A 19,546-nucleotide genomic window follows, 5' to 3' on the forward strand; every position below is an offset into this window, starting at 1 on the left:
AACCTATTCCAGTGCCCGCAGGAGGGCTTGGACACACTTGGAGGGCTGGCTTTTTCTCCATTGTATGTACAGGTGTAAGATAGTAGTCTCCGGGGACAGGGCTGAGCTAGACACTCCTCTATGCCTGTGCTTCTCAGACTGCCGCAGAAGTACCCCTGATGGCAGAGGGGTGAAAACACATCCTACCTTGTTCTTCCATAAGACCACAAGGAAAGGATTTCTCACCAGTGTCTAATTCTCATTTCTACTCTGTACTCCATAATCTCTGTTTGTTTGTTTTTAATTTTTTGATGTATTTATCTACTTACAACACATGATGAAGTTAACAATCCAAGTTGCTAGGCCATGAACTGCTGTGGCTTTGTGTCCCTTTTCTCCCCACCGTGGATTGAGAAACACGGCCCTTTGCATTACTGGGAAACCAGGACTGATAAACCAGAGATGCGAATGAGTGAGCCAGAGCACACAATGATGAGGGCGAAATGGACCCGAGTCAGTACACACCTATTTCCATAACCTCGTCTGGACCTCCTGTAGCATTACTGATAACTGCTTCCCTTTTAATCATCTTTTCATGGGAAATTGCCCTTTAGCTTTGGAGTGTGCTGCTTTTGTCAGAAACCTAACAGCCTGTGAACTGCTTTTACCACTCTTGCCCAAATGTCTGTTGACTTTATTTTTTGTCTTCACCTTTTTTGAAGTGGAGAGTATGGCTTTCCCAGAGCAGTGTGTTAGCCTAGAACAAATTAGTTGTGGCATGAGTGATTTTTGTTTTGAAGTTGCCTGGAGGAAGATTTCTTTCTTTTTAACTCCCTGAGCCCCCATCACATTGCTGGCTGGAGTGTTCTGCTGGTGGGAGGTTCTCCCTAAGCAGACTTGAGAAATCGCTGCTGCCTGCTGGTTCAAACGCAATGCCATTCCTGTTCTCTCTTCTTCCCACTCTGTCCCAGAAGGTGGCCTGCACCTGATCCTCTGTAATTCATATTGAAGTCTACAGGGGTCCTGGATTAAGTTGTGTTTAGAAATGCAAAGCAATTGCATTAATTTATACCTTAGGGAGACAGAGAGGGAAGGCGAAGCAGCCTAGGAAAACAGTGTTTGCAGAGTCCTTCGGGGGTGTTGGGGTTTAAATTGCATGTATTCTAATACACTGGAGGCTGGAGCATATTCTAAATCCCACCGCACAGGCTAGTGAGGCCCTTGTGGGCCTGTTCTTGCAGTCAGGGGACTCTTTTTAAGGGATTTCTAATAAATTGTTTTTATGTGATTAAAACGCTGGTAACCTTGAAACTCAGAGTTGCAAATCTCAACCTCTTTATGCGTGAGTAGTCTTCTCAAAGCAGCTGAGCTTTTGTCTCCTCTCCTCCTTTTACTTTAGAGGAGGCTCGTAAAGTCCCTTGAAGATCTTTGCTCACAGTATGATTTGACAGTCCGAAGCTCTACAGGCGATATCATCCAGTTCATTTACGGGGGAGATGGCTTAGATCCTGCAGCCATGGAGGGAAAAGATGAACCCTTGGAGTTTAAAAGAGTTCTGGACAACATCAAAGTAAGATTTAGCATTATATCTGTCAGTGTTTTCAAGGCCAGTTCTTTAGAATGGAGGTGCCCTTTGGCATAGCACACAGTTAATGCTGTCATATCTACCCAACCACTGAGTTAGTATTTTTCTTTTTTGTGTTCCTTTGCATAATTTCCCCCAAGTATTAAAGGAAAAATAGTTTCTCAATTTCAAAGTCTAGTTATTGGTAGTAATCAAATGCCAATAGAAGAGGGCTTTGTCTTCTTGTCTGTATCTAGTAAAGTGTAATAGAGACGGTGTTAAAGCCATGGGTGTGGAGAAGCAGGTACATTTCACACGCTTTAACTGGGGGTATAATTTAGAACAATCTTTTTGAGAGGTAGCTGGACAACACTGATCTGAATTTAAATGTGGGTGCCTTTGACCAATATTTAAGTTCCACTTACAGGAATTTGCCCTACAAAAATGATCTAAATGTGCCAAGAATGTTCTTCCAGAATTGTTTATAGCAGACACAGACCATCAGTGGAGGACAGGTCAAATACAGACTGGTCCGTCCATTAGGGTGATGTGCAACCATTAAAACTTTAGGGGAAACCCCATGAGCTTGGAGGTGGGGGAATATTTTCACTCTCGAAATTTTGGGCTCTTTTTAAAAAACAACAATTTGTGATTTTAGTGCAAATCTGGGGTGGGGTGAAGGTTGGGGAGAAATGGCATGATACCCACTGAATGGCCCACAAGCCTTTGTATTAAGATGGAGTATCAGTTTATCCCGTTTTCACCTTCATATTAAAGGTAGAGTCTACAATTTGTTTTGAAAGAAAAAAAAAACATCACAGGTTGCTAAAAGCTCACTCTGAGTGAGGTTGTTTTGTCTCTTGTAAATTCCTTCCTCCAATACTGCCCCCCACATCACTCTGTTTCCTTTTGATACCCGAGGCCGTCTTCCCGTGCCAGAGCGAGCCTGCTCTCAGTAAGAATGAGCTGCTCCTGACTGCTGAGTCCATCACGAAGAAGAATGAGTTTCTCTGCTGCCAGGACAGCTTCCTGCAGGTGAGCTCCGCGGGGGCCATGCACCCGGCTCTGCTGTCACCAAGGAATTGTTCACCAAGTGCCAGCAGTGCAGTTTATAAGCTGGGTGGGTGTTTATGTAAGAGTGTTTCTTGTTAAAAAATTTAAGACTGGCCCAGGCAGAATCTCAGCAGTCAACATAAAGAATTTATCTCATGTCTTTCTTAGTTTGTCTTTTGCACAAGTGTTTCCCTGGTAGAAGAAAAATGCTTTAGTTAGAGAACTGATTTTTTTTTAACCCTGTCCCTGTCAACACCCTACAACCCACTTTTTCACCCTGTGGGCCATCTCCTTCCTCGGTTGTTCTGAATCCCAATCATTTGTAATAGTAGTAGCATTGTTTTAATGCCATTTATTGTGTCTTGTACAGTAAATGATGTCATAGCATTTACTTAATACCATTATCATTTTAAATTGTTTTTTTTCTTACTGTAACATGGGTTAGAAATGCACAGAGTCAGCCTTCCATTTTCTTCCAGGGACCTGTTACCTTGACATCCTCTTTAGGTTTTTTTGGTTCATTTTTATTTCACTGACCTGCTCCTTCCTGTTTATAATCATGGTTATGATCAAAAGCAGCGTGGCCAAAACAAAAAGCAAAAGGATACAGGAATCAGTACCTGGTTCCCTTTGTGTACTGATTGCTGATTCAAATAAAGCACAAATGTATCCCTTGAAGTATATAAAAAATAAAAATAGTAAAAAATGTAAATAAGAATGTTTTAGTTACAAGCGCTTCACTCCGTTCTTTCACGTGACAAGATGTGAAAGGTGAAAAAGAGACTCTTCCAGACCTTAATATATTTAAAATTAAGAGTCTGACTAGGCTGAGTGCCTTTGTTTTGGTTTTGGTTTGGTTTTTTCATAGCTTTTTTTTTCTTTTTTTTTTTTTTCTTAAGTAACAAATGAGAAGTGTGATTTCATTTTTCTTCACGATTATATTTACTTATTTATGTTTCTGTTTCTCCTTGAAGACCTTAACTGAGACAGGCTATGAGAAATATAACGAGGTAATGTGCTTAACGTGCTGTGGCCGCCGAGCGTGGAGGAGTAGTTCTGCTGCACCCCAGCTGTCTGCCAGGCCCGGGGACCACAGATTTCTGTCCCGGTTCTGGCAAACAGGACTTCCCTGTTCATCACCTTGGACTGGTCCTTTCTTGTCTTAGACGCGGTTTGACGGTAACCCCTGACCAGCAGCACTTGTGGGTTCAGTGAGCACTTGTTCAGCCGTCCCCTCGTACTGTACGCCCCACAGATCACAGGGACACAGAGGTGATTGAACATGTCCTCGCCCTCCAGTGGCTCACAATCTGGGCTCAGATTGATTTGCCAAGAGGGTCCGAAATCCACTGGCCAGAGCAGATTTTTCTGAGCTGCTGAAATGTTGTCCGGCCATGGCCCGTGTCAGAGCTGAGGAGACAGAAGCAGCTCCTGGGTGGTGCTGAGCCCTGGCCCTGCCAGAGGCCGACAGCTGTGCTCACAGACGCACTGTGGACTGAGTGTGAGAGTTAGCTGCTGGTCAGTTGTGTGATTAACTGCCTGCCAGCTGCCGTGTTCTGAGTTCCTGTAGTATGCATGGGTTGGTCCAGCTGAATTCTTAGTAGCTTATTTCAGTTTTCATTTCCAAAAAGTGAGCTTTTTTCCTTTTAACCTAACTTCCAGAATATCTGCCCTAACTCTTGTGTAAGGGAAGTCATTCCTTTCAGCAAAGCCACCAGAAGCATGTCCACGTGGGTGGCAGCTGAAAACTGTCCTTTCCAGCACCTGAGCTGGGGAATGGTTTGAGGTGTGTGTTCTTGACTGCTCATGTGTGCGGAATTTCTCACAGATGAAAACCCCCTGGTCTGCTTGGCCTTGGGCTCTGGCAATCGAACGGCAACATCTGGTTAGCCTGTGCCTTGAACACCTGGCAATCGAATGGCAACATCTGGTTCAAGAGGGCTTTCAGAAGTTCGCCCTAAAGGACACAACCACAGCTAGACAAGTAGGCTCAGGGAGGACGTCACCCATGTAAAGGAGGCTCTTAATACTGAATAATACAGGGGAAAAATTAAGTGGAAGTGGGTATTATCGCTTTTGAAGATTCACAGTTTTAGGCAGAGCCACACCAGGAGAGATTGTCCCACTGCCCTCTCCAGCTCTAATTTCCACCTGTGGTTTGTAATAACTAACTGTATCTGAAAACGTGGCCTCAAACCTGTAATTAATAAGTAAGCCTGGAGAGTTTCTCTTTAAAGAGTCTCTTGAGAATTTTCAAGTTCTTGTAAATTAGTAAAAGTCCTTTCTTAAATAAAAGTCTTTTCTGCATAGAATGATGGCTGAGCGGCATGGTAACCCTCCACGTATTTCCACGCTTTGTCAATGAGGAGAGTTGACCAAAAAGGACAGTCATGGGAAACCTGTGTTCATGAGCAAGGGGCAGCCAAGATGTGGTGGATTCCACCCACGTAGCCCCCTGATCACCTGGGCTCCTAGGAGACAGACTGAAATGCCCAGTGGGCAAAGATGACATTGCAGAAAACCCCTGCCCTGAGAGCAGACTGTGGAGAAGGCATTTGACTTTGTAGAGGGGCCTCTTGTCTTGGCCAAGCCCCTGACCTTAGTCAGCCCGAGTGGCCTCTGCTCTAGAGCGATGGGGCCAGTGCCCTGCCGCCCAACAGGGAGAGCTTGCCAGGCTGGGCAGCAGCTGACGAAGAAGAGCTTGTGAACATGGACCATGTGGACCTCAGAAGTTTTAGTGGTTTGCTTTCAGCAAAGATAGTAACTAGAAATTGCTCGTTAGTCTATGGGAGGCTAAAGAGATTTATTTTTGCAGTGTTAGGATAAAACCTGGCTAGTTAAGTGTTAGGCTCTCTGTAGGTGCCTTATGGCAGCAAGCAGTCCCCAACTTCTTCAGCACCAGGGAGCAGTTTCGTGGAAGACAGTTTTTCCATGGACGGGGGTGGGGAGGTTCAGGCAGTAATGCGAGCGACGGGGGGCAGCAGATGAAGCATCGCTTGCTCGCCCACCCGCCCGCCGCTCACCTCCTGCTGGGCGGCCCGGTTCCTAACAGGCCGCGCACTGGTAGCGGTCCGTGGCCCAAGGGTCGGGGACCCCTGCGTTAGAGGATTTTGTTTTTGCAAAAGTGGGCTTCTGTTCAGTCTGCTTTTTGAAACATTTGTTTCAGACAAAACTTGTGATGTTTTCAACTATGTGATATAGATTGAGCAGACTCTGGGCAGGCATGCTGGTCTTCCTGGGGCCCCTCAGCCGGCCTCGGAATCAAGAATCAAGACCTCATGAGGCTTTGCAGCCACTACAGCATGCATCCAGTCCTCGGGCCCGCCCACTGGTCCGTCCGGGTGTGTGGATCCGCCCTCAGACTGCCGCGCGGAGCAGCTGGGCGCCTGTAGTTGGCCAGAGTGCCCGCACAATTTGTCCGAAACCACTGAGGGGAATTATATTCCCCTGAGGGCTGCTGAGGGGAAGTGCAGTCTCTCCACCCTTTCCCATACTCTCAACAACGCCCCTGGATCAAACCAGAGCGGCCGATGAGCAGCCTGTGAAGGACACTGCTACTGCACCGGGTGTGCCCTCAGCTCACCGGAGAAGTGCTCTAAGAGTCAGTCCCAGGGCTTCCCTGATGGCGCAGTGGTTGAGAATCTGCCTGCCAATGCAGGGGACACGGGTTCGAGCCCTGGTCTGGGAAGATCCCACATGCCGCGGAGCAACTAGGCCCGTGAGCCACAACTACTGAGCCTGCGCGTCTGGAGCCTGTGCTCTGCAACAACAGAGGCCGCGATAGTGAGAGGCCCGCGCACCGCGATGAAGAGTGGCCCCCGCTTGCCGCAACTAGAGAAAGCCCTCACACAGAAACGAAGACCCAACACAACCAAAAATAAATAAGTAAATAAATAAATAAATATTAAAAAAAAAAAAGTAACGTCTAAAAAAAAATTTAAAAAACAGTCAGTCCCACGCTGCTGGCCCCCTGGCAGCAGGACGTGGATGGGTGTGCTTCGTGAAAGCGTACCATACCCTCCGTGAGAACTCCCCGAGAGGAGATGCTAGCTGATCCTGGTTCTAGGAGTGACCTTGAGGCTGGGTTTATTTCACCCACACACTATAAATTGTAAAGCAGATGGGTTTTCCCCTCAGAGCAGTTTCCAGAAAACTTAGGCCTGTCGTCTCTAGCCGTGCCCTATGGATCCTCCACATGGTGTGCTTTTCCCCCTTTTTCTTGCTCCATTTTGTCATCGTCCCGGGGCGTAGAGTGCTGTTCTTAAGTACAGTGGGAACAGCAGATACGCCAATGTTTCATTTCCAGCTTGGAGAGTGGTTTCCTGGAGACCTTACAAAGTTCTGACTGTGTGGGGGAAGGGAGCATGATGGGGGACCAGTGCAGAGCTGAGGGTCAGAGACAAAGCTGGGACTTGGGAGTGTTTCCTTTGAAATGAAGGCAAGTGTTTGAAATGTACATAGTGTCTACAAAACCATACTTCGTAGTATTTAAATTGACCAGCACAACTGCAGAAGAAACCTCAAAAAGTTATCAGTCTAGAGACTAAAAGTACAAGTGGTTCAATTGTACTTACTCTGGGCTGCGTGAATGTGGGCAGCAGGGTGTGCCAGGGGAGAGAAGAGAAGGCGGCAAGTGGGAAGGGCTGTCCTGCCGTCACTCTATACATATGAAGCATCATCAGAGTAAAAAGGCCTTAGAAACACTAAACCAATGAATGATGTGTCCGGGGTGTGGATGGTGTGTCGTGTTCCTTGGAAAAACATTTTGTAATAGAACCTGTATCCATTTCGTACCCTTTACAGTGTCATATTTAGCTGCCACTAAAATAGGATGGACCCGTCACGTTACTGAAGTTTACAGAACGAATCATGTCATCCAGATTGCTGAGAAATATGTATCTGATGTTTGTTGTGTAATCTTTTAGGAGATAAAAAAATTTATTAAGGAGGTTTCTGAGAAGATCAAGAAAACCCGAGATAAATATGGCATCAACGATAACGGCACAACAGAGGTAACGGCCCTCCCAGATGTGTCAGGACATGGAGGTATTTTCCATTGCTGCCAGCCCTGACTCATACTTGGCTTTTTTCCTTCCAGCCCCGGGTGCTGTACCAGTTGGACCGGATCACCCCCACCCAAATAGAAAAGTTTCTGGAGACGTGTAGGGACAAGTACATGAGGTAAGGATGCTAACTGTCTTAGACTGCCCGGCAGTCACGTGGGTCTCTTGTATGCTTCCTGTTTCCCCAGGAAACAAAATCCTGCGCCCACTCCGCTTACTGACTGCCAGCATTGAGCAGGTTCTGTCACCTCTTCCCTAGGGACTCCAGTGGCTAGACAGGCTGGGTGCTCCAAGAAATAATTGCAAAGAAATTTCCTACTGCCCTCTCCCCGCAGAGAAACTACCGATATATTTGGCAATTGCCAGCTGCCCTGTCCACCTTCAGTACCATTTGTTAGCAGAGCTCTTAGATCCTCTCCAGTCATCCCACGCTGACCACCGGTAGCCACGCGGTATTCACTGTCGTCATCGGACCCCTCTGAGCATCACGTCCCCGCATCTGCACCTGTAACTGATTTGTGCCGGGTGCTTCCCCGATCACAAGCCTAGCCTGGGTCCTTGCCAATTCCTTCCTGGCCCTGATGGCATCTGTATTTTTTCTGTTGAAAGGAGATAATCAGTAGCCTCCCCAGCAGTTTTTGGTTTTGTCTTTTTTGGCCCCTTTTTCTTTTTCCCCCTCACATCGTGAGGCTTGCAGGATCTTACTTCCAGTTCCCCAACCGCGGATTGAACCTGGGCCCACTCGGGCCCTGGCAGTGAAAGTTCGGAGTCCTAACCACTGGACTGCCAGGGAATTCCTGGTTTTGTCTTTTTAATTGAAGTATAGTTGATCTACAACACTGTGCAAGTTCCAGGTGCACAACATAGCGATTCGATATTTCTATATATTGCAAAAGGATCACCATGATAAGCTTACTTTACCATCTGCCACCATACAAAGATATTATATCATTATTGTCTGTATTTCCCATGCTGTACATTTCATCCCCGTCTCCTTAGCAGTTTTACTGGACTTTTCATCCCTACCTTGTCCTTTCAGGGCACAGATGGAGCCAGGTTCTGCGGTGGGCGCACTCTGTGCCCAGAGCATTGGCGAGCCAGGCACCCAGATGACCCTGAAGACTTTCCACTTCGCGGGCGTGGCCTCCATGAACATCACCCTGGGTGTGCCCCGCATCAAAGAGATCATCAACGCTTCCAAAGCCATCAGGTACCCGCATCCGTGTCCCTCTTGTTCTCACACTCACCTGTCATGATCCTTGAGAAACAGTGTTTCTCTTGGTGGGGTGTGTGTGTGTGTGTGTGTGTGAGAGAGAGAGAGAGAGAGATGCTAGCAGGCAGTTTCTCAAACTCTGGAGTGATGCGTGCTTGTGTTAATCATATCTTGCCTTTTAAAAAACCCAAACTGGAAAAAAATAAGTCCAAACTGGATAGAGTCAAAACTGATGCAATGGTTCTTTATGGCCACAAGTCACATGAAAGAGAGAAACCTAAAAATAATGCCTGGAAAAATTGGAAGCATGTGTCAGTGTAGATTTCATCCTTTTGATATCATTATTCCCAGCCTCACTAGGCCTGACTGACGTGTCTACCACTTGAGCTATGGTCATATGCTGTGACACACTCCCTGTCCACCCACACCCCCACCCCGGTGATTTCATGATAGGATTTGTGGGTGATGTGAGACTAGGAAGGATAGAAATACCTTATAGCGCATTCAGTGACAAAATCACGTTTCACCTCTGATCCGAGTCTAACGAAATGACAGTATAACATTAAATGAAAGAAAGCTGTACTTGGTTCTAGGACAGCACCTGTAGACGTCCAGGGTGGCAGGAGTTCTGCCTACCTCCTCTAGGTTGGTCAGATCTCCCAGGAATGTGCATTCGGGGGATGCCGTCCAGGACAGCGAGGATGGAAGCTCCTAGCTGGTGGCTGGAGGAGCTGGAGGTGTCCTGAAGAGGAGATGGTAGGGGTGGCAGTGGAAGTGGAGGAAGCTGCAGTACACGAAGGGTCAGTTTACTCAGGGAACAGAACTGAAATAGCTACTCATTAGGACCAAAGAGGAAAAGGTAGGTTCGCTTGGCCAGGAAGAATGTTGTGAAAGTCACTCAGTGACTGATCGAGTGGGCTGCCTCATGAGCACGTGTATGTGAAGCCCTCAGTGGCATGCCTGACTCCAGTAAGCGCTCAGTAAATTGCAGTTGCTGTTAACATGACGACTGCAAGTGGTACCCGGGCTTAACAAAGCGGTGGTCTTCAAACAGCCTCATTCCTTGTGCTGTCATCATTTGCCCTTCCTTCCCACAGCACTCCAATCATCACAGCACAGCTGGACAAGGACGACGATGCAGATTACGCTCGCCTCGTGAAAGGGAGAATTGAGAAGACCCTCTTGGGAGAGGTAAGAAGAAATCCCTCTTAATAATAAGAAAACCAAACCAGCAGTGTTGCCAGTAAGCGTAAGAACCACTTGTAGTGCATTTGCTAGTCAGTGTGTCCACACTGCTCTGTATCCTTAAAAAAACAGAGTGAGCCTTGTATGCTCTGAGGGAAGGGAAAGTGACTGATGAACATTCTGATCTTTTGACACCACAGATTTCAGAGTATATTGAAGAAGTGTTTCTTCCTGACGATTGCTTTATTCTCGTCAAGCTCTCCCTGGAACGGATCAGACTTCTGAGGCTGGAAGTGAGTCACGTAATTAAATGCGTGGAGGAAGTCATCCTCTTTTAGACCCAAGATAGGCGCTGATAAACTAGGGCAAGAGCTACGCAAGGCACAGGAAACCCTGCAGAGGCTTTCACTCAGTGTCTGTTCTGTGAGTCTGTTGTACCTTCACATTTTCTCTCTACACCTGACCCCAGCACAGACATTGCCACCCAGGGGCACACAGGAAATCAGTGGAGGTTTTGTGCAGGCCATAATACCCATTTGCTGTGATAACAGCATTACAGCATCTGGAAGGACCGTTGTGCCAGCTGTGTCTTACTCACCTGTGGGCCCCCAGCACAGTACCTGGCTGGCTCAGGAGATGTTTTTGGATGCGTGGATTGACCTGGCTTAATTATCATGGGTGTTTATGTACAGGTAGCAATGGCAAAAAAGGGTTAGGGTGGGGATCTACTCTTTAATGAATAAGACAGAGGTATACATTACAGTACATAAATGCACAGTATATCTCTGGTATTAAAATATTGTGATGTGGAGAGAGATCGGGGGAAAATGACAGAAAAGGCTTCATAGAGGGGCAACGATGCAAAAAGACCAAGAAACACTGGAACCGCAGCCTCCACACCCTGCTAGTAATGTCCTGGGCGTGCAATCCCTCACAGGTGAACGCTGAGACGGTGAGGTATTCCATCTGCATGTCCAAGCTCCGCGTGAAGCCTGGCGACGTGGCCGTGCATGGTGAGGCTGTGGTGTGTGTCACCCCCCGAGAGAACAGCAAAAGCTCCATGTACTACGTGCTGCAGTTTCTGAAAGAGGATCTCCCCAAGGTGAGACACAGGTCACCTCTCCAGGACCGCGTCTAGCCTAATACCTGGAGAGGCATAAAGGGAGGGACCACGCTCACCTCTGACTTGAAGAGCCAGGTGTCAGGAAGCCACAAGGGCGTTGTCACTGCTGAGACTGAAGGTGGCGCCCTGTTTCTTCTTTTCTTTGCTGCACCCCTAAGGAGTCAGGCAGGTTCCGGTTTCCTTCTTAGAACTGCCACACCAACTCTGCCTGTTCGTTTTCTCTTTGTTCTTTCATAAAACTGGTGGTGGAAGGGGGCATGGTCCCCTGAGCTTCTGCTTCCCCCCAACCACTAGAACAGCACACAGGCACTCCCAAGTTTGGCATGTTGCTGACAATCACCACTGAAAATGGGGTGATCAAAGTCACAGACCCAGGCCCTGACGTTCCCAGTTCTCACAGCCGCTGTGGTTTCCCAGGCTCCCGGGTGGGTGGGGGCCGCAGGCACTGTGGGGTCTGGAGACTTATCTGTCTGTGAGTCCAGGTGGTGGTGCAGGGCATCCCGGAGGTGTCCCGAGCTGTCATCCACATCGACGAGCAGAGCGGAAAGGAGAAGTACAAGCTCCTGGTGGAGGGTGATAACCTGCGGGCAGTCATGGCCACCCACGGTGTGAAGGGCACCCGAACCACCTCTAACAACACATATGAGGTACTGCTTCCGGCCAGGGGCACCTTGCCGTCGTCCCGTCTCCCTCCTGGCATGCTCCTCCGACCCTGCCGTTTGCTCTCGGTCTGCACTCCCATCTCTGGGGAAGCGCACGGGGTGCCGGGAGCTGCAGGGTAGAGGAGGACGCGGCTGCCTCTGCTCACCCTAGCCCTCCGCAGGTGGAGAAAACCCTGGGCATCGAAGCTGCCCGGACGACTATCATCAACGAAATCCAGTACACGATGGTCAACCACGGCATGAGCATCGACCGGCGGCACGTGATGCTGCTCTCCGACCTCATGACCTACAAGGTTCGTGGGGGCCTGGCAGCCAGGCGTCGCAAACCCAGTCTCGGGAGCACGAAGCTTGTAGGACACATAGCGTGCCCAACTGTGATGACCACCGTTACCCCAAGACCAAAGTATAGTGGTCAGGTTTGGGTGTACTGGTGAAATTCCAGCGTGAAAATTACAACCTCATGGCAGGAGGCAGAGCATGGTTTTTGTCCTTTTTAGAAATTTTATCCTAAAAGAAAACTAGCCATTGCCAAAAGCCCAAGGATTCCATGGCAAACTGAGGTTTATTCCCTGTTAAACCCATTCATCACTCTTCTTCTGTAGCCATTTCCAGGTTAAAGAACAAGTTAACATAATCTGAGGGGGGAACTGAGGTTGGTATTTTTGGCCGTGCTGGGTCTTCGTTGCTGCGCGCGGCTTTCTCTAGTTGCGGCGAGTGTGGGCTACTCTTCATTGTGGTGTGCGCGCTTCTCATTGCGGTGGCTTCTCTCGTTGGGGAGCACGGGCTCTAGGCATGCGGCCTTCAGTAGTTGTGGCACGTGGGCTCAGTAATTGTGGCTCACGGGCTCTAGAGCACAGGCTCAGTAGTTGTGGCGCACGGGCTTAGTTGCTCCGCGGCATGTGGGATCTTCCCGGACCAGGGCTTGAACCTGTGTCCCCTGCATTGGCAGGCAGATTCTTAACCACTGCACCACCAGGGAGGTCCCAAGCATGTCATTTTTATTCTGGCTTTTTTCTAACATTATAAATGTTTTCCATGTTGTTACATAGTTTTATAAATAAACTTTTTTAATGATGGCACAACATACCTTTAAATGAAAGCACCTAAATTTACATAACTCTTTTTCTACTTTGAGGCTTTTAAATTATTTGAGTTTTGAGTTCTTTGAACCATAAGAAACATCTTCAGAAGTACTGCCTTTTTAAAAGTTAGATTCTTAATTCTACTTTTCAGGGATTTTTTTTTTTGACTGTGCTGTGCAGCTTGCAGGATCTTAGTTCTCCAACCAGGGATTGAACCCAGACCCTCAGCAGTGAAAGCGCAGAGTCCTAACCACTGGACCGCCAGGGAATTCCCTACTTTTCAGTTCTTTTTTTAATTAATTTTTATTGGAGTATAGTTGATTTACAATGTTTTGTTAGTTTCTGCTGTACAGCAAAGTGAGTCAGTTATACATATACATATTTCCACTCTTTACTTCTCAGTTCTTGAGTCTTTGTTCCAATGGCACCTGGCTGTGAGTGTAAGGATCTGTGTTGTCAGTGGCTGATGGCCTCAGAGGGACACAGGTGGGACAGATAGCTGTTAGGATCCTGTTTAAACCTGAGGTTGTGACTTGCGGCTCTGCTGATTTTTGCTGCTTCTGTTGAGGGAAGGCGGGGCATGCGTTTTGTACGTGGCATGAGTACCACTCTGGCTCTCTCTCCCGTGGCGCAGGGTGAAGTCCTGGGCATTACTAGGTTTGGCCTGGCCAAGATGAAGGAGAGCGTGCTGATGCTGGCCTCCTTCGAGAAGACAGCCGACCACCTCTTTGACGCCGCCTACTTCGGGCAGAAGGACTCCGTGTGTGGTAAGTTTGGTGTTCGTAGCAGCCTCCCCAGAGGCCTTTGTTGATGCAGCTTAGATCGTGGCCGGGGCTTCTCAGGAGGTGGAGAAACTGAGCAGGCAGAGCTTTTACTTAAGAATAAAGTCACAGATCATGGAATTGGAACTGACCTATCTTTTATCTCCAAAGCCTGACTGTGGCACCCTGCATCCCTCACATTTGTAGAAGGCTTCTCTGTCAGTACAGAGAAAAGATCGCCGCTGGGCATGTAGGAATTTTCTAGTCCTCAGAATTACAGTCGGCCACTCTGACCCTGCACCAGGCACCCGCTGTCCTGACTTCCTGAGCAAGGCAGCCAGCATGCCTGCGCCAGGCACCTTGTATGGCGTCTCGGCACATCAGTGAGGCGCAGGTATCGAACCCTTTCTCGGTGAGAAGACCGAGGGAACTGACTCGCTTGTTGTTAGCGTCTTGCCCTGCCCTAGCCTCCTCTCCCACCACACAGTGCCTCTCTGACGGGCCTGGGGGAGAGGGAGTACGAGGGGCGGCTGTCACAGCAGATCCCCACCCACCCGGAGTGCCCACTTTGCTCTAGACTTTCTCATGCCGCAGCAAGACCCTGTGGCCTGAGGTGGGAGTTTGTGAGGGCCTGGGGCTCCAACAGCGACTCCAGGCCTGGCCTTCACCCCCGCCGCCAGAGCTCTGCTTCCTAGTGGCCATTTCCCCTCTCACCTCCTTGTGTGGATTGGCCACCCAAGATGACGGTCAGGTGGGGCCCCAGTCGGTATATGCCTATTTTTTGCTCCTGAGATAAACTCTTTCTTTCCCAAGGGTCACAGGTTGCAAATAGAGGGAAAGAGAAATTACATGATTCTTTAAGATAATGAAAGGTAAAAGGAAAGAAAAGGGAGCAGAGATTGGGGCAGGAGAAGGGCAAGGCCAAGGCAAAAGTAAGAGCGAGTCTGCTTGACAGCAGGGCTAAGACCCAGCTCCCCAGCTCTACCACCAGCACGCTGGGCCTGGTCTTTGCTGCTGCCCTGCTGTGGCCCCGCCCACCACCCCTTCTCTACCACTGACCCCTCTGGGCATCTAGTGTGGTCACCCTACCCCAACTTTGAAATCTCCTGGTCCTTTAAATGTTGTAACTCAGTGTCAGCCCTTACTACGTGCTGGTTTTTAGTTTGGTTGTTTGCCTCTCTGGTGCCCTGATAGCACAAAGCCCAGAACATAGCAGGTACACACTTGCTTGTTGTAAAACCAGAAGCCTGACGCAGAGCCCAACATTTAGGTATTAAAAATCTGAAAAGGAGCTTGGAGAATCTGCACTGTCACCTTACTCCTGTCACTCTACGAGGGCCCTGCCTTCTGAGTGTTTCTGATTCAGGCTGTGGACTCCGAGGTTGGGGTTCTGTTAAGCCGCGCTGACCCCTGGGCCCAGGGAACAAGTCTCTGCTGCTGTCTCCAGGGGGATTGGCATCTGCTTACTATGATCCCATTTGCTTGTCTCCTGGGCCCTAAGTTAAGGAAGCGCTGGGTGGCAAACTTGGGGTTTCCTGAATGTCATTCAGTATATCCCTGCTGTCTGAGTGTAGTGCTCATGAAGGTGAGGCCCACACGGTGCCTTTGGCTCAGATGGAGAAACCTCTGAGCCAGCAGCGGGGCTGTGGGCGGGCACTGCCCTTCGCTGGAATTCCCCCAACCCGTCCAGGAGCGCCATGCCACGCCTTCAGCATCTATAGATGAGGCGTGAAGCGAGCAGCCCGGATTCAGTCCGTCGATGTGTAGTGGGGCTGGGACTCCGAGCCCAGTTAACTACTCCCAAGTCAGTAGTCTCTCTGTCCTGAAAACCTACCCGTGTGTCGAGAAGCTCTCTAACCTCCTTTCTGGTTGGTTTCAGGGGTGTCTGAATGCATCATCATGGGGATCCCCATGAACATTGGAACCGGGCTCTTCAAGCTGCTCCACAAGGCTGACAGGGACCCAAGCCCTCCCAGGAGGCCCCTGATCTTCGACACCAGCGAATTCCACATCCCCCTTGTCACATAGTCCAGGGAAGAGGGGACCGTTCCTGACCTCGGCTCCTTGTCGTCTGGAAAGGGGCTGGAGGCCAGCAGCTGACTCGTGAGCTTTGTGCTCCCCAGGACCGAGGCCCTGCCGTCCCCACCATGCTGGCAGTCAGAGAAGGCCCCCGGCATCGTAGGAGCCACTCACCCAGTGACCCAGACCACAGCACAGTGCTTGCTGGGGAGAACCGGGATTTGTCTGTTTGTTTGAAACCTAATTAATCTAGGGACAGCTCAGCACCTCCTGCCCACTCCACCTCCCTGGACTTGCGAGGAGCCCCCAGCCCAGCATCTTTGCTCGTTCCCACCTCACCTGTCCCTCCATCCACTCAGAGAGGTGTCCCACCCTGATCGGGAGCCAGGTCTAAGCCCCAGGGCCAGGGCACATCCTCAGTTCTTCCGTTCCCCAGTCATGCTGCCATCTCCAAGTGTGACATACTAATGTAAATATTGTTACTATTATTTATTTGTCCACTTTGAAGAATTTGGAGTTTTTATTGTTATTTTGGTTTTCCTTTTGAAACCAAGAAGCTATAGAAATCAAGAAAGCCAGCTTTGAAGCGTCACTGGAAAAACTGGTTAAGCAAATGGGACTGTGTAGGATTTGTAACTGAGCTGAAACTGTCGTGAGGCCGCGCTGCTCTGAAACATCTTTTGCAGACCTCCCAGCTACCCTCTTTTTGTCTGCTTCCGACCCCCATAGTCGGGGCTGAACCTCGTGACAAGAGGCACACCCATCCTTCGTGGCCTGGAGACGCCTCGCTGGAGTGCGGGGCCTGCTGAGGTGGGGACTGTCGTGTACGCAGAGAGGAGGAGTGAGGCTGGTCCAGGCCCCCACAGCGCCTGGGCGGCACCCACACCCTCCTGCGGAATCTGCTTGTGTGCCCTGCCACCTGCGGCCGAAGAGCACGCGGGGCAGTTGCAGAGCCGGGGGCCTAGAAGGTGTCCCAGGGGAGTGGCGGGAGAGGGTCCTCCCGGAGGGTGCAAGCAGACACCAGCTCTCGGGGCTGAAGCGGTCACCCAGACAGGAAGGGCGAAGGCCTGCACAGGGGTGGGTGCCAGCTAGGGTTGGGGACGTGCCCCAGCTGGCACAGCAGGCTCCTCAAAGAGGAGATCTGTGACAATAGAAAGCACACGTCGGGCTATGAGGAGAGAACCAACAGGGCATCCCAGGAAAACCTGTGTTTAACTGCCTGCTTGGGCTTCTGCCAGTGACTGCACCATGACTGGTGGGTTTTTCAAGGCTTATGAGGGGGTTTTGTGCGACACAGGAAAGAAATGTGTGTAGCTTGTCTTCCAGAGAGCACAGGGGTTTGCTTCTGGAGACGGTGGTTCTTCGTGCTGAATTTGCTCCTGGGGATTGGCCCAGGGCCACGGAGAAGGAACTGTGGCAGCTGCAGATCTACTCCCTCTGGAGAACGCTCCATGGATCCTGTCCTCCTTCCTTCCCTGCCCAGAGCCAAGTTTATCGCTCTGGCTCTTCCTTCCCTCCCATGAGGCCTTGGAAAACCAAGGCTGCTTGGTTGGAAGTGAGACAACAGTGAAAAGTGGGGCTTTGACCCTGCTTTCTGGCTCCGTGCACTTGAGAAGGAAGGTCTACTTCTGAAATGACAGCCTGTTCATCTCAGTGTATCAAGCCACTGGAAGAAACAACACAAACCAAAGAGATGGGCATCTGTTGAGCAAGAAGATGGTCTGGATGATTAAAGAGATGGATGTGGTAAAAGAAAAAGTAGGGGAGAGTCAGAGAATTCAAGCAGTAGAATGTACTTACCTTCTTTGGTCATTCCCTAGTTGACTCCCCAGGTTCTGAGTTAGTGCCACTAAGGCATTTAGCGTTAACCCTTGGTTCTTGGGTCTGTGTTTGGGATGAGTGCTTTCCCTCCCATACTGACGTGATTTTGAGTTAGGAATTCCTGACCTGAGTGACTTTTCGTCAATGCTCAGGCTTAAATTCTGTTAAAATTTGTTTGATCCCCACGCCCATGAGGTTAACCGACAGATTTAGGGTGCCAGTGATGTGAAAAAAAGGCCATTTTTCACATTCAGGCCCCCCCACATCTCTGAACTAAGGTGGCCTGGTTGAAGACAAAGTGTTGAGTGCATTAACACGCTTACTCAGGGTTGCCCCATGAAGCCTCACCACGGATTCTGCTTCTCTCACCCAACCTGCCAAGAGCCACAGAGCCACACGGCTGGCTTCCTGGGAAGTAAGCCACAGCTGATCAGATCCAGGACTGCTGGAATCCACGCAAGGGCCAGGGAGGGTGGAATTGGGTGGCGGGAGGGAACACCAGCGCCCACCTTGCTCTGTGTGACACATACGTGAAGTGGGGGGGAGGGACCGTGGCATCCATGTGCTGCTGTGAGTAATAAAGGCGGCACTGGGACTTCCCTGGCAGTCCAGTAGTTAGGACTCTGTGCTTTCCATTGCAGGGGGCACGGGTTCCATCCCTGGTCGGGGAACTAAGATCCCGCATGCCACCCGTTGTGGGTGGCCAAAAAAATGTTTTTAAATAAAAAAATAAAGGCAGCACTGCCAGGAGCCTCCTCCTGCCTCGGCGAGCACTCCCTGACTCCCTGCGTGAGACCTGTAATTGCAGTGGCTGCAGGCCCGGGCTCGGGTTCAGAGCAGCACGCGGTTCCGGTAAGGGGCACACCCCCAGTGAGGAGTGAGATACCCTCCTCCTGGTGCTGCCAGCCCTGCTGGGCCCATAGGCGGCGCTGGCCAGTAAACCCTACTCCAGGTTCCCCACTGTGCGTCCCAGGGGTGGGAGTTAAAATTCTCCCTAATGTGATCATCCGCCCTGCCCTGGCCTCGGGTTTTGTGCAAGCACCGAACTCAAACACCAGATAGCAGTGTATTCTCAAGAGTGAGCTCAATAGAAGGTTAGGATTTTATTGTGGCCTGTTTGGAAGAAATAAGAAAAACACATTTAAATTCCGTCTCATCCATTAGCAGACACATGTTTCTGACTGGTGATCTGTCCAGTTCTTGACCCTTTTTCCATCCTTCGTACCAGGGGCTCAAAAGAGCGACTGACTCAGTTACGGTCCCCACCCTCTACCCCCCCAATTCTCCCCACTTTGTTCAGGACTTTGGGGGCGGAAGAGACATGCTGGAGTCTTTCAGAGTCTGTGTCAGAGTTAAATAAATTACAGTGCTGTGTTTCTATTTCAGGGTTTATCCATTTGTATTCACATTGATTCATGTCTGATTGAATCTGACACTATGTGGAATGATGATTTTTCTTGAATTTTTGTTGTCTCTTGGCAGAACTCTCTTTTTCTACCAAAACTCAAAAGAAGAAAACTTGTTATACAAAAAAGTGTAGCAGTTCATCCCTGTGGGTTGTGAAACAGGGTGATTGGGATACATGTGAGCTGTAACTCCCAAGATAATATTCCCGCCACAAGCCCACCTCTAGAGGTAAGCAGTGAGCACCCAGCGCTCCCCCCGCCCCAGTGTAGCTAATTCAAACCCAGTGGGATGCAGCAAAGTGACCCCCACACCCGTGCCCTGGAGATGCCACCTGGCCAGGATCAGGTGTCTAGCTTAACTGTTCTTTCATTCATTCGACTAGTAAAGGCCTGCTATGTCCAGAGTCTTGTCATAGGTACTAAAAGTACAGCAGTAGACAAAACAGGTAAATCTGATACTAATGCATCTAAAAAGAATTCTTCAGCAGAAGGGGGTGGAGCAAACTTGATAAAAATGTGTCCAGCACAGGGTAGGGTTAAAGCTGCAAAATTCCGTATGACCTAGCAACCCCACTAGTGGACATATATCTAGAGAAAACCATAGTTCAAAATGAT

General features: G+C 49.5%; 1 protein-coding gene across 2 annotated transcripts in view; it reads left to right on the forward strand.

Annotated features, from left to right (window-relative positions):
• Positions 1 to 18,910, forward strand: part of POLR3A (RNA polymerase III subunit A) — a 53,444-nt gene extending 34,534 nt beyond the window's left edge. The window contains exons 20-32 of one of the 2 annotated variants that reach the window (XM_059899164.1): positions 1,379 to 1,549; positions 2,465 to 2,578; positions 3,571 to 3,606; positions 7,522 to 7,608; positions 7,695 to 7,777; positions 8,699 to 8,869; positions 9,970 to 10,063; positions 10,258 to 10,350; positions 10,995 to 11,159; positions 11,663 to 11,827; positions 12,004 to 12,135; positions 13,559 to 13,691; positions 15,565 to 18,910. In XM_059899164.1, coding sequence (XP_059755147.1) covers positions 1,379 to 1,549; positions 2,465 to 2,578; positions 3,571 to 3,606; positions 7,522 to 7,608; positions 7,695 to 7,777; positions 8,699 to 8,869; positions 9,970 to 10,063; positions 10,258 to 10,350; positions 10,995 to 11,159; positions 11,663 to 11,827; positions 12,004 to 12,135; positions 13,559 to 13,691; positions 15,565 to 15,713 — 1,593 coding nt within the window. In that variant the 3' untranslated portion in view covers positions 15,714 to 18,910. The remainder of the gene's footprint in view (positions 1 to 1,378; positions 1,550 to 2,464; positions 2,579 to 3,570; positions 3,607 to 7,521; positions 7,609 to 7,694; positions 7,778 to 8,698; positions 8,870 to 9,969; positions 10,064 to 10,257; positions 10,351 to 10,994; positions 11,160 to 11,662; positions 11,828 to 12,003; positions 12,136 to 13,558; positions 13,692 to 15,564) is intronic. The other variant, XM_059899165.1, reaches the window with a different exon arrangement.
• The last annotated feature ends 636 nt before the right edge of the window (positions 18,911 to 19,546 follow it).

Source organism: Balaenoptera ricei, chromosome 16 (genome assembly GCF_028023285.1).
Source record: "Balaenoptera ricei isolate mBalRic1 chromosome 16, mBalRic1.hap2, whole genome shotgun sequence".
NCBI classification, from domain to species: Eukaryota; Metazoa; Chordata; class Mammalia; order Artiodactyla; family Balaenopteridae; genus Balaenoptera; species Balaenoptera ricei.